The sequence below is a fragment of the Heliangelus exortis genome, unplaced genomic scaffold (genome assembly GCF_036169615.1).
Source record: "Heliangelus exortis unplaced genomic scaffold, bHelExo1.hap1 Scaffold_289, whole genome shotgun sequence".
Lineage (NCBI taxonomy): Eukaryota > Metazoa > Chordata > Aves > Apodiformes > Trochilidae > Heliangelus > Heliangelus exortis.
In genome coordinates this window covers 19565-30832 of record NW_027285966.1, presented here as the reverse complement: position 1 = coordinate 30832, position 11268 = coordinate 19565, and the positions used below count along the sequence as shown (strand labels likewise).

Genomic DNA, 11268 nt, shown 5'->3' with positions numbered 1-11268 from the left:
TCCAAAACGACCCCAGGTGTTGCAGAGCCTCGGGGAACGCTGCACACCCCCGTCTGGGGGACATTTCTGAGGTAAAAGGCAGAACTGAAGGAAAACTCAACCGTTTCTCTGCTTTCTTGTCCCACTCTCCTCTCCCAGTCCTTCTCTTCCAGTAGCGCCCAATTTCCCGCCCGAGCCTCCTCCAGTCCCACGAACCCAAACACCTCACAGCCCCGGAACCGCGCAGCCTGCTCCGGCCCTATGCAAATGAGAGGCGGGAAAGGGCGGTGCCGCCCGTGTCAGACCACGCCCCGTATGCAAATCATCAGGCGGAGCAGGAACGCGACGCTCGCTGGGAGGAGGAAAAGTGGAAGGAATTCGGGGGCAGAAACGGGGGATTCGGGGGTGTGGAACGCAGAGAGGGGAGCGCGGTGTGGGGAATCGAGAGCGACGTCGCAGGAGCTGGGTTGAAGGGAAGAGGCGTTGGTGACCGTGGTATCGGGAGAGGGGAGCATGGTGGGGGTGGGGGGGTGAGGCGGTCCTTAGGTTATCGCTTCTCGGCCTTTTGGCTAAGATCAAGTGTAGTATCTGTTCTTATCAGTTTAATATCTGATACGTCCTCGATGAGAGGACTTTATATTAAACGGATTTTTGGGCCTGGGAGTTGGACCCGGAGCTTGCTCCCTCCGCTCCACGCATCGTCCCGGTATTGCAGTGCCTCCGGGAACGGTGCACACCCCCGCCTGGGGGACATTTCTCTCGTCAAAAAACAGACTTTAACGAAAAGTTGACCCCTAAATTAACACCTTTCGTTCTCACGCCTTCCTCTGCTTCGCACTCAAACCTCTTCGCGTTCCATCCATCCAAGCCAAAACCACCCAAATCTATTCTGCATCTCACTTAGATACTCAAACCTCACCCAGAAGCCAATAAACCCAACCCAAACCCGACTCAGAAATCCCCAAATCCAACCCGGAACGAACCCAGAAACCCCTCAAGCCAACCCAAAACCAAGCTGGAGAATAAAGCGTTTCAGCCCACCCCAAACTAACCCAGAAAATCAAGCCTGGCAACCAAGCCAGAACTGACCAAAAATTCCTGAAATCCAACCCAAAATGACCCCAGATATTGCAGTGCCTCAGGGAATGGTGCACACCTCTGTCTGGGGGACATTTCTGAGGTAAAAACCAGAATTTAACCAAAACTTTACCACTTCTATGCTTTTTTTTTTGTTGCACAGATGTCTTACAATCTTTCTTCTCACGTTAGGGCCCCATTTTCCGCCCAAACCTCCTCCAACTCCACAACTCCAAACCAAGAGACACCAAAATCCAACCCACATCTCACTTAGAAATTGTTCCATTCCGCTGAAAACCAACTCACGGATGGGGAAACACGACTCCAACCTCTCCCACAAAGCTTGAAATTAGTCCCAGAAACCCTTTGATCCAACCCAATTTGACTGACCCAGAAATTAAATCCTTCCACACGGCCCCAAACTAACATAGAAATCACTAATTCCCACCTAAAAGCCACTCTATCTCCACTGAATCTCTACATCCAACCCTGAATTCAACCAGGAATTGTTAAACGCAACCAAAAAAGAACTCAGAAATCGGTGAATCCGACCCAAAATTGACCCATAAAAGAATTCTTTAAATCCAACCCAAAACTCACCCAGAAATCCTTAAATCCAACACAAAATTACTCCGGGAGGTACTTGAGGTGCCTCCGGGAGGGATCTGAAAGTCCTTGAGGGACCTACAGGAGGAACCTTTCGGTGTTTTGGGGCCTGCAGTCCCCTCCTGGAGGATCTCAAATGACACAGCCTCTTCCATGACAAATCCAGGTCTTTAATCACCAAAAAGCACACACAAAATCTCCTTCATCTTGAGGAGGGAGGAACCCAAGAGCAGCGGGGAGGGGTGACCCAGGCTGTCCCCGTGACACCCACCCCCGCCAGGTCCATCAGGGGCCCACGGGGCGTCCTCCAAAGATGGCTTCGCTCTCGGCGCCCCACTCGGGGTTGTTGGGGGGCAGGAGCTGGAAGGGGTCCTCGCTGCGTCGCAGCAGCAGCATCCGGGCAGTCAGAAGGCACCACAGGAACACGTTCACCCACGCCGACGCCTGGAGTGGGGGGGGGGAAACAAAATTTAGGGGGGACCCCTCCTCAATTTCCCACCTCTCACTTCCCTTCTCCATCCCTGGGCCCTTGTAGGACACCCCCATGTGGCCCCACCCCCAGTTTCTTGTCTCCCCCACACAAATTTCTTGTGCCACCCACCCTTATTTCTTGCCACCCCCAGTTCCCCTGAAGAATTTTTTTGGGGGAGGGCAATATTTCAGCCCCCTCCTCAATTTCCCACCTCCCACTTCCCTTCTCCATCCCTGGGCCCTTGTAGGACACCCCCACGTGGCCCCACCCCCCCATTTTTTGTCTCCCCCACCCAAATTTCTTGTGTCCACCCACCCTAATTTCCCAGTTCCCCCACAGAAGTGAAAAATTTGGGGAGGGGGGGGAAAGCTTTGAGCCCCCTCCTCAATTTCCCACCTCCCCCCACTCCTAGGTCCCTTCTCAACCTTGTTCTTGCAGGACCCAACCCCAACCTTCTCCCCAATTTCTTGTCCCCCTCCCACCCTTCCTTGTGTCCGTCCCCCCAAGCCCCCAACCCCTCTTTGCTTTTTGAGGGTGGGGTCTCCCAGTGCCCCCCCCCACGCACCTGGGCACTGTAGAGGTTGTGGTAGAAGTGAGTGGGGCTGTAGGAGACCCACGGGGCGAGCTCAGCCTCCTGGCAGCTGGGGCAAAAAAATTGGGGGAGGGGGGGTGGTGAAACTTGGGGGGGGGGGAAATGGTAAAATTGGGGGGCTCCAACTGGGGCAGTGTCCCCCCAAAATCAGGGCGGGGGGGTCCTGGGGGCTGGGTGGTACCTGGAGAAGCTCTTGGACTGCAGGATGGAGGCACAGAACGCGTCCATCCCCACCCGGAGGATGCAGGCGCAGATGAAGAGGAAGAAGAGGATGATGAGGGCCGCCACCAAGGCCACCCGGAGCCACACGCGGTCCCTGCAGGTTGGGGACAACACAGGGGGCGGTGACCTTGTATTTTTTGGGGGGTTGTTTTTATCCTTCGTGGGGTTTTTTAGGGTTTTTTCCCCCCACCCCAAGCTCTGCTCACCACGGGGAGTCCTCGGCACAGCAGGTGTAGATGCCGTAAAGGAAGGAGGAGAAGCTGTAGAGGGCCACCAGGATGGTGACAATAGTGACAAAGTGACAAAGGGAGATGTGGCTGAAGGCTCGGGGGACCAGCGCCGTCCCATTCCAGCTCACTGTGCCGTACAGGAGGCACAAGCCCCCAAAATCCCCCTGAAAAAAAAATCATGGGTTTGAGTTTTTTTGTGTTTTTTTTTCTTTTTTTCATTCACTTTGCCTCCAGAGGGCCACTCAGAGGGAACAACCAGGATGGACCAGTGGGACGAGGAGGAGGAGGAAGGAGGTCAAACCACAGCATCTGACTCACATGGGAGCCACGGGATGAGCAATGCGGGGGGGGCCATGACCACACCCCCACCTCCATCCTGCTTTTTGACCCCAAAAAACACAAATTCAGGATGGGGGGGACAGGAACCGGAGACACGGAGACCACGGGAGGATGGGAACACACACACCCCCTCCACTGAGGACATGGGGACGATGGGGGGGGCAGTGGGGTTGTGTCCCCCCCCACCCCACATTGATGTCACCAAACCCCCCCAAGTGTCCCCAGGAGTGGGATGGAGCCCCCCAGGGACACTGAAAGCCCCAGGCCACGGTTTGGGGGGGGACACACAAAACACTGGGGGGGGGGGGGCACCCCCAAATCGTTGCTGTGTGTCCCCTTCCCCCAGTGTCCCCAAAAGAGGGGACACCCCGAGCTGGGACATGGGACAAGGGAGGGGGGGGAGGTAACATTGGGGTTGTGTCCCCCCTCCCTAAATTAATGTCCCGCCCTCAATGTCCCCAATGCCCCCCCCCCCCCCGCATCCTCAGGAACACCCCGGGATAAGACACAGGAACCCCATGACGGGAGGGAGGGGGGGGGTGTGGTGTCTGTGTAATTTTGGGTGCTTTTCCCTCCCTTTCCCCAAATTAATGTCCCCTCCCTCGATGTCCCCGGTGTCCCCTGGACGGTACCTGAGCCACGGTGAGGGCGGAGGCGCAGACGATGCCGCAGATGAAGGCGGCTCCGTGCAGGCCCAGCTCCCCCAGCCGCAGGCCCCGCGCCGCCATCTTCCTCCTCCCGCCCCGCCCGCCCCACGGGACGGGGAACGGGGGGGGGTGGGGGCATGAGGGGACATGGGGGGGGGACACAGGGGGGACATGGGGGGCACAGGGGGGGGACAGGGGGGGGAACATGGGGGGGACAGGGGGCGACATGAGGGGAGACATGGGAGGGAAATGGGGGGGAAGTGGGGGGATGAATGGGGGGGACTTGGGGGGGGGACATGGAGGGGAAATGGGGAACAAAGGGGGGGACAGCGTGGGGAAATGGGGGACCAAGGGGGGGGGACATGGAGGGGAAATGGGGGACAGAGGGGGGGACACGGTGGGGGGAAATGAGGGGGGCAAATGGGGGGGACTTGGGGGCAAAAATAGGGGGGGACATGAGGGGTACATGGGGGATGTGGGGGGACATGGGACCTGGGGTTGGTACCGAGGGGGGTGTGTGTGGTGCCACCATGGTGACACCGTCATGGTGGTGGCATGAGCCTGGTGCCATTGTTGTGGCACTTGTGGTTGGGGGGGTGTGACACTTTGGTGGCACCAGCACCGTAGTGGCACTGGGGTGGTGGCATCATCATCCCCCCCTGCCCAGCCACGTGGGACCCCAAGGCCACCTCCATCCCCTCCCACCATCTCCTCAGCTTTGTCACCAAGAGGGGACAAACACTGGGCACCCCCGTGTTGGGGACACCGCCCCACGACACCAACAAAGCCCCACGCCGAGCAATGGACACCATTTTATTGACCACCAGATCATGGAAACCACCACTAACCCTGTGGGGAGGAGGACACTGGCCACCAGGGCTGGCCCCCAGGGTCAACTGCTGCATCTGGCCACCAGATTCGGCCACCAAGGGTCAACCAATGGTTCTGGCCACAGCCAACCACTGAATGTGGCCACCAGACTCAACCACAGCCATCTGGTCACCAGGACTAATCATTGGATTTGGCCACTGGGGTCAACTGTTGGCTTTGGCTACCAGATGTGGCCACCAGTTCCTCAGAGAAGGAGATGGAGCGAATACTCAGCTCGTGGCCAGCGCCGGGCCGGCCGATTGGTCCTTCCAATCATGGGCAACTTTTGGGCGTAGCGGGAGACGTGTCCAGCTCCGTGATGTTGGGGGAAGTTGGTTTGGAACAAACGTCCCTGACAGCGCCGCCCAGTTTGACGCCCGGCGATGACGAAACTGAACCTGGGAACCCCCCGAGGAGCCCAACGACATTTTTGGAAAACCTCTCGGATCCCCGGGCGGTTCCCGGGCTGCCGGGGCGTCCCCCCCCGAGGCCTTGGAAGGTTGGTTGGACGATGAAGGGGACGAGAAGCTGACGGTGCTTCCCCCCCACGGGAGTTTTCCTCCTCCCGTGGACTGACCGTGGCGTTGGCCGTCAACTGAGGCATCTTCCTGGTTGTCCCTTCACCACCAAATGACACCACTGGGTCCTTCTGGGTGGGTTCAGGGAGACTGGGGGAGGGGAGTGCGGTGGGGGTGGGGAACCCGGTACCGAACCGGGTGGCCAAACTGTCCCCAAAGAAGTCGTAGAGCTCCCGGTACATCTCGTGGAGGGACAAAGATGGTGGAGCAGGGGATGAAGAGGATGGAGGGCCACCACCACCACTGCCCCCCACTTGGAGGAGGGAACGGTTGGGGCCCAAGCCCCCCTCAGCTTGGGGGTCTTGCCTGGGGCTGTGACGTGGGGAGGTCTCAGGTGACGCCGGCGCTTGTTGGGCTTTCATCTTCAGCAAACGCTCCACGGCCACCTGAAGGAGGAGACCCCTCTGTGGGCTTGGAGACCCTCCCCATGGGCTCAACCCTCCCCCACGGGCTTGGGAAGAACCCCATAGTCTTGGAGACCCCTCCACGGGCTTGGAGACCTCTCCACGGGCTTGGAGATCCTCCCCATGAGCTTGGGGACACCCCCAGTGCACTTGGAGACCCCCTCCTCTTCCCTGTTGACTTGGGGGAGACCCCTCCATGGGCTTGGAGACCCTCCCCAAAGGTTCAGAGACCTCCCCATGCAGACCTCCCCTTGGAGACTCTGCGCCCCCCCCAGGCTGTGGGGTTTTATTTTGGGGAGGGGGTCTCACCAAGATGGCCCCGTAGACCTTGTGTCCATCGGCCTTGACTTGAGCGTTGGAGACGGAATAATCATCCAGAACAGCCTGGAGGTTGGCCCAGTAGGTGGGGAGGTGGGGGTAGAGGACCCGTTCCACCGCCTGGAAGGGACAAAATGTCACCAAACGACCCCTCCCAGGACATCTTGGACCCCCCAAATCCCCCCCCCCCCAGCCTCACCTTCCAGCCCAGGGCGTGCAGCCCAACCACGGCGCCGTAGTGGGAGCAGAGGGGCCGGACCGGGTCAGCCAGAACCTTCTGGAGGGAGAGGAGGATTTGGTGGTAGAGGCCACTCACCAAGTCCCCGTGAGTCCTGAGGGGACAAGAGAGATGATGAAATCCCCAGATTTCACCCCAAAACAAGGATTTCCACCCAAAAAGGAGTTTTCCCTTATGGTTTCCCCTCCCTGCCAAAAAAAAGTTTTCTCCTGTTAAAAAGAGCTTTTCCCCCCCAAATAGGAATTTTTTACCTCTTAGTTTTCCCCCCAAAAAGAGTGTTTTTCCCCCCCATATTGTAGTTTTCCCAAAACCAGAGTTCCCCCCTCAAAAGTAGTTTTCTCTACCAAAAAAAATTGCCCCTCATAAAAAGGTGTTATCCTCAAAAAGGGATTTATTCCAACCAAGAGTTTCCTGATTCTCCAAAATCAGTGTTTTCCCCCCAAAAAAGGCTTTTTCCCCCAAATAATTTTTGCACTCAAAAAAAAGGGTCATTCCCTCAAAAAAAAATTTTTCTTTAAAAAAAAGGATTCCTCCGCGAAAAAGATTTTTTCCTCCAAAAAACCCTCTTCCCTCAAATACTGGATTTTTTCCATCAAAAAAGGGATTTTCCCTCAGAAAAAGGAAGTTTTCCCTCAAAGGACTTTTCCCTCAAAAAAGTACGTCTCCTCTTCCCTCACAAAAAAATGTTTTCCCTCATAAAAGATTTTTCCCTCAGAAAAGCAATTTTTTGCACCGTAAAAGACTTTTCCCTAATAAAAATGGATTTTTTCCTCAAAAAAGCACTTTTTTGTCACATAAAAAACTTTTTACTTATAGAAACGGATTTTTCCCTCCAAAAAGACTTTTTTTGTCATATAAAGGACTTCTCCCTCTTAATAATGGGTTTTTCCCTCAGAAAAGGCCTTTTCTCTCAGAAGGACTCTCCCTTCAGAAAAGGACTTTTCCCTCATAAAAATGAATTTTTCCCTCATGAAAATAAGTTTTTCCCTCAAAAAAGGTCTTTTTGTCATATGAAGGACTTTTCCCTGATAAAAGCAGATTCTTTTTCCCTCAGAACAGGCCTTTCCTCTCAGAAGGACTCTCCTGTCAGGACTTTTCCCTCATAAAAATGAATTTTTCCCTCAAAAAAGGACTTTTTTGTCACACAAAGGACTTCTCCCTCATAAAAATGGATTTTCCCTTCAAAAAAGGCCTTTCCTCTCAGGACTCTCCCTTCAGAAAAGGATTTTTCCCTCATAAAATACATTTTTATCTCAAAAAAGCACTTTTTCTGTCACATAAAGGACTTTTCCCTCATAAAAATGAATTTTTCCCTCACAAAAACAGATTTTTCCCTCAGAATGGGCCTTTCCTCTTAGAAGGACTCTCCCACCAAGACTTTTCCCTCATAAAAATTAATTCTTACCTCAAAAAAGGACTTTTTTGTCCCATAAAAATGTTTTCCCTCACAAAACCAGATTTCCCCCCCAAAATAGGCCTTTCCTCTCAAAAGGACTCTCCTGTCAGGACTTTACCCTCATAAAAATGAATTTTTCCCTCACAAAAACAGATTTTTCCCTCAGAATGGGCCTTTCCTCTCAAAAGGACTCTCCTGTCAGGACTTTTCCCTCATAAAAATGAATTTTTCCCTCACAAAACTGGATTTTTCCCTCAGAACAGGCCTTTCCTCTCAAAAGGACTCTCCTGTCAGGACTTTACCCTCATAAAAATGAATTTTTCCCTCACAAAACCGGATTTTTCCCTCAGAACAGGCCTTTCCTCTCAGCAGGCCTCTCCCACCAGGACGTTTCCCGCCCTTTGCCGCCCTGCCCTCACCAGAAGACGCGGCTCAGCAACATGGCGGCGTAGTCGCGCAGGGTCCAGTGGTCGTTGAGGGGGTTGATGGAGGCTGCCAGGGGCTCCAGGGCGCAGTAGAGGACGCTGCCGATCAGACTCCGGACGTAGGAGCCCAAGCCCAGGAAGGGATTTTGGATCAAGCTCCGGGCGATGTGCAGCAGGCGGTTCAGCTGCTCCAGGTCGTGGCTCACAGATTTCACCTGCTCCACCCCAAAACACCCCCCCCCCAAAAAAAAAATAAAACACCCCCGGAAGCTCAGGAGCTCAAAGGCTTCAACCGCACCGAAGGACTGAAGATCACCCAGTAGGCTTGGAGAACCTCCCAGTATGCTTGGAGACCACCCCATGGATTTGGGAGAACCTCCCATAGACTTGGTAACCACCCCATGATCCTGCAGACCACCCCATGGATCTGGGAGACCCTCCAGTGAGCTTGGAACCCACCCCATGGACTTGGGAGAACCTCCCATGGGCCTGGAAACCACCCCATGGACCTGGAAACCACCCCATGGACCTGGAAACCACCCCATGGGCCTGCAGACCACCCCATGGGCTTGGAGACCACCCCATGGGCTTGGAAGAACCTCCCATGGACCTGGAGATCACCCCATGGGCTTGGAGACCACCCCATGGACTTGCAGACCACCCCATGATCTTGTAGACCATGCCATGGATCTGGGAGAACGTCCCATGGACCTGGAGCCCTCCCCATGGACCTGGAGCCCACCCCACGGGCTTGGAGACCACCCCATGGACTTGCAGACTACCCCACAATCCTGTAGACCACCCCATGTATTTGGGAGAACCTCCCATGGACCTGTAGACCACCCCACGGACTTGGAGCCACCCCATGGGCTTGGAGCCCACCCCATGGATTTGGGAGAACCTCCCGTGGGCTTGGAGATCACCCCATGGACTTGGAGCCCACCCCACGGGCTTGGAGCCCCCCAGCCACCCCACAGCAGCGCTCACCCCCGCTGACCACGTAGACAAAGTAGGGCAGGAGAGCAGCGATCTTGGAGTTGGTCTGCAGGTCCTGCAGGGCCACCTGTGGGGAAAGGAGGTGGCCACGGGAAGGGGTCAGCACCTTGTGGGTGCACTGAAGGTGGGTGGGTGGGTGGGTGGGGGACGCCCTTGTCTGCCCCTTGTCACCTTCATCAGTTGTGGGTCGTCACCCAAGACCGCCCGGGTGACGTGCTGGTAGTACTTGAGAAGGTCGTCGGTCAAAGTGGAGACAGCACTGGGCACTTTGGGGACACCGTGACGTCACGGGGGACCTCGTGACATCATGGGGGACCCCATGGGGTGGGAGTCGGGAGCCCCCCGACACCTTGGTGTCACCCCGGGTCTTGCTCCTCACCAGCTCCTTGGGGCTCCAGGTTTCCTTTGCCATCCAAGTAGGACACGTGGACTACAAGAGGGGTGGCCCTGGTTGTCACCTGCCCGGGACGGCGTCCACGGAGCGGGTGGGGTGGGGGGTGATGGGTGGGGGGCACCCTGACCTCTGACAGCCGTCTCAGCACAGCCCTTGGGGATGTTGGTGGCCAAGGCCAGCTCCACCAGGTTGACCTCCCTGTCCTCGGGGCAGTAGATGTCACCTTCCTTGATGGCTCGGAAGGGGAGAGCGTCCTGCGAGCCATAGCCACACACGACCTGTGGGGACAGGGAGGGGACACTGTGAAGAAGCCACCACCGGTGTCCCCTAAACCCACCAGGGGCACCGACCCCACTGGTGGCACCAAGCCCAAAGGTGTCACCACCTCACTGATGCCACCAACACTCCTGATGTCATCAACTACATCAACGTCACCCTCTCACTGGTGCCACCAACCCCACTGGTGGCACCAATCCCACGGCTGTTACCAACCCCACTGGTGACACCAACCCCACTGGTGGCACCAACCCCACGGCTGTCACCAATCCCACTGGTGGCACCAACCCCACGGCTGTCACCACCTCACTGATGCCACCAATCCTCCTGATGTCATCAACATCATCACCCTCACAGGTGACACCAACCCCACTGGTGGCACCAAGCCCACGGCTGTCACCACCTCACTGATGCCACCAATCCTCCTGATGTCATCAACTATATCAACGTCACCACCCTCACTGGTGCCACCAACCCCACTGGTGGCACCAACCCCACGACTGTCACCACCTCAACCCTCCTGGTGTCATCAACTGCATCGGTGTCACCACCCTCACTGGTGTCACCAACCCCAATGGTGTCCCCACCCCAGTGTATTCCCAACCCCAAGAGTGTCCCCCAACTTCTCAGTGTCCCCAATCCCACCACATTGTCCCCAATCCCACCCCCACTGTCCCCAACCCTGTCACCTCCACATTACTCCACCGCAGCGCCCGATTGAAATCCTCCACCGTCAGCTTCCGCCGCCGCGTGTGCTTCATGAACTGGGAACTGTTCTGCAACACGAGGAGTGCCACTCCCGTTGTCACCCTCACTGCCACCCTCATTGTCACCGCTCACCCAGGCCGAGGCCCAACCTCAGGCCTCACCCCACGCCTGAATCCTGGCCTAGGCCTCCCCCCCCGTCCCCTCCCCGCCGCGGGCGGTACCTGAGTGGCCTCCCGCAGCCGGTAGCAAACATCCTCGGCTAACAGAGCCGCCACCTCATCGCTCAGCTCCAGCCCGGCGCTCTCCGCCATCAAACGCACCGAGTCCCGCGGCAGCTCCACGAACCGCCGCTCCTCCCGCTCCGACATGGCGCTGGCACCACCTCCTTCCTCCCCCTCAGGCCACGCCCACGAAAGGCGGGGATATGCAAATGAGGCGCTCAGCCGCGACGCCCCCGGTGGAAGAGAAGGGCGGTGCCGCCCGTGTCAGACCACGCCCCGT

At 56.7% G+C, this 11268-nt stretch overlaps 2 protein-coding genes and 1 non-coding gene across 3 annotated transcripts; 1 reads left to right on the top strand and 2 right to left on the bottom strand.

Annotated features, from left to right (window-relative positions):
• The first annotated feature begins 528 nt into the window (after positions 1-528).
• On the top strand, positions 529-719 carry LOC139790878 (U2 spliceosomal RNA). The gene has a single exon (XR_011723694.1). It is a non-coding gene; the product is annotated as a U2 spliceosomal RNA (small nuclear RNA).
• Positions 720-1811: 1092 nt separating this feature from the next.
• Positions 1812-4273, bottom strand: TMEM179B (transmembrane protein 179B). The gene is made up of 5 exons (XM_071732675.1): positions 4150-4273; positions 3155-3342; positions 2908-3042; positions 2700-2775; positions 1812-2106 (listed from the first exon to the last, which is right to left on the bottom strand). The coding sequence occupies exons 1-5, from the start codon at positions 4243-4245 to the stop codon at positions 1948-1950; spliced, it is 654 nt and encodes a 217-aa protein (XP_071588776.1). The 5' UTR covers positions 4246-4273; the 3' UTR covers positions 1812-1947.
• A 686-nt stretch (positions 4274-4959) lies between these two features.
• TAF6L (TATA-box binding protein associated factor 6 like) lies at positions 4960-11172 on the bottom strand. Its single transcript, XM_071732676.1, has 10 exons — positions 10989-11172; positions 10749-10835; positions 9911-10061; positions 9769-9819; positions 9561-9655; positions 9364-9456; positions 8388-8608; positions 6534-6666; positions 6326-6454; positions 4960-5998 (listed from the first exon to the last, which is right to left on the bottom strand). The coding sequence occupies exons 1-10, from the start codon at positions 11133-11135 to the stop codon at positions 5240-5242; spliced, it is 1866 nt and encodes a 621-aa protein (XP_071588777.1). The 5' UTR covers positions 11136-11172; the 3' UTR covers positions 4960-5239.
• Positions 11173-11268: the final 96 nt, after the last annotated feature.

Bases quoted from the DNA above. Each gene is read 5' to 3' on its own strand.
- TMEM179B (XM_071732675.1), bottom strand. From the start codon at position 4,245: ATGGCGGCGCGGGGCCTGCGGCTGGGGGAGCTGGGCCTGCACGGAGCC. The intron at 2,776-2,907 runs GTACCACCCAGC...TTTTTGCCCCAG, and splicing joins CAGTCCAAGAGCTTCTCCAG to CTGCCAGGAGGCTGAGCTCG. The intron at 2,107-2,699 runs GTGCGTGGGGGG...CCCCCACTCCAG, and splicing joins ACAACCTCTACAGTGCCCAG to GCGTCGGCGTGGGTGAACGT.
- TAF6L (XM_071732676.1), bottom strand. From the start codon at position 11,135: ATGTCGGAGCGGGAGGAGCGGCGGTTCGTGGAGCTGCCGCGGGACTCG. The intron at 10,836-10,988 runs GTACCGCCCGCG...CTCGTGTTGCAG, and splicing joins GGCTGCGGGAGGCCACTCAG to AACAGTTCCCAGTTCATGAA. The intron at 6,455-6,533 runs GTGAGGCTGGGG...TGTCCCTTCCAG, and splicing joins TGCACGCCCTGGGCTGGAAG to GCGGTGGAACGGGTCCTCTA.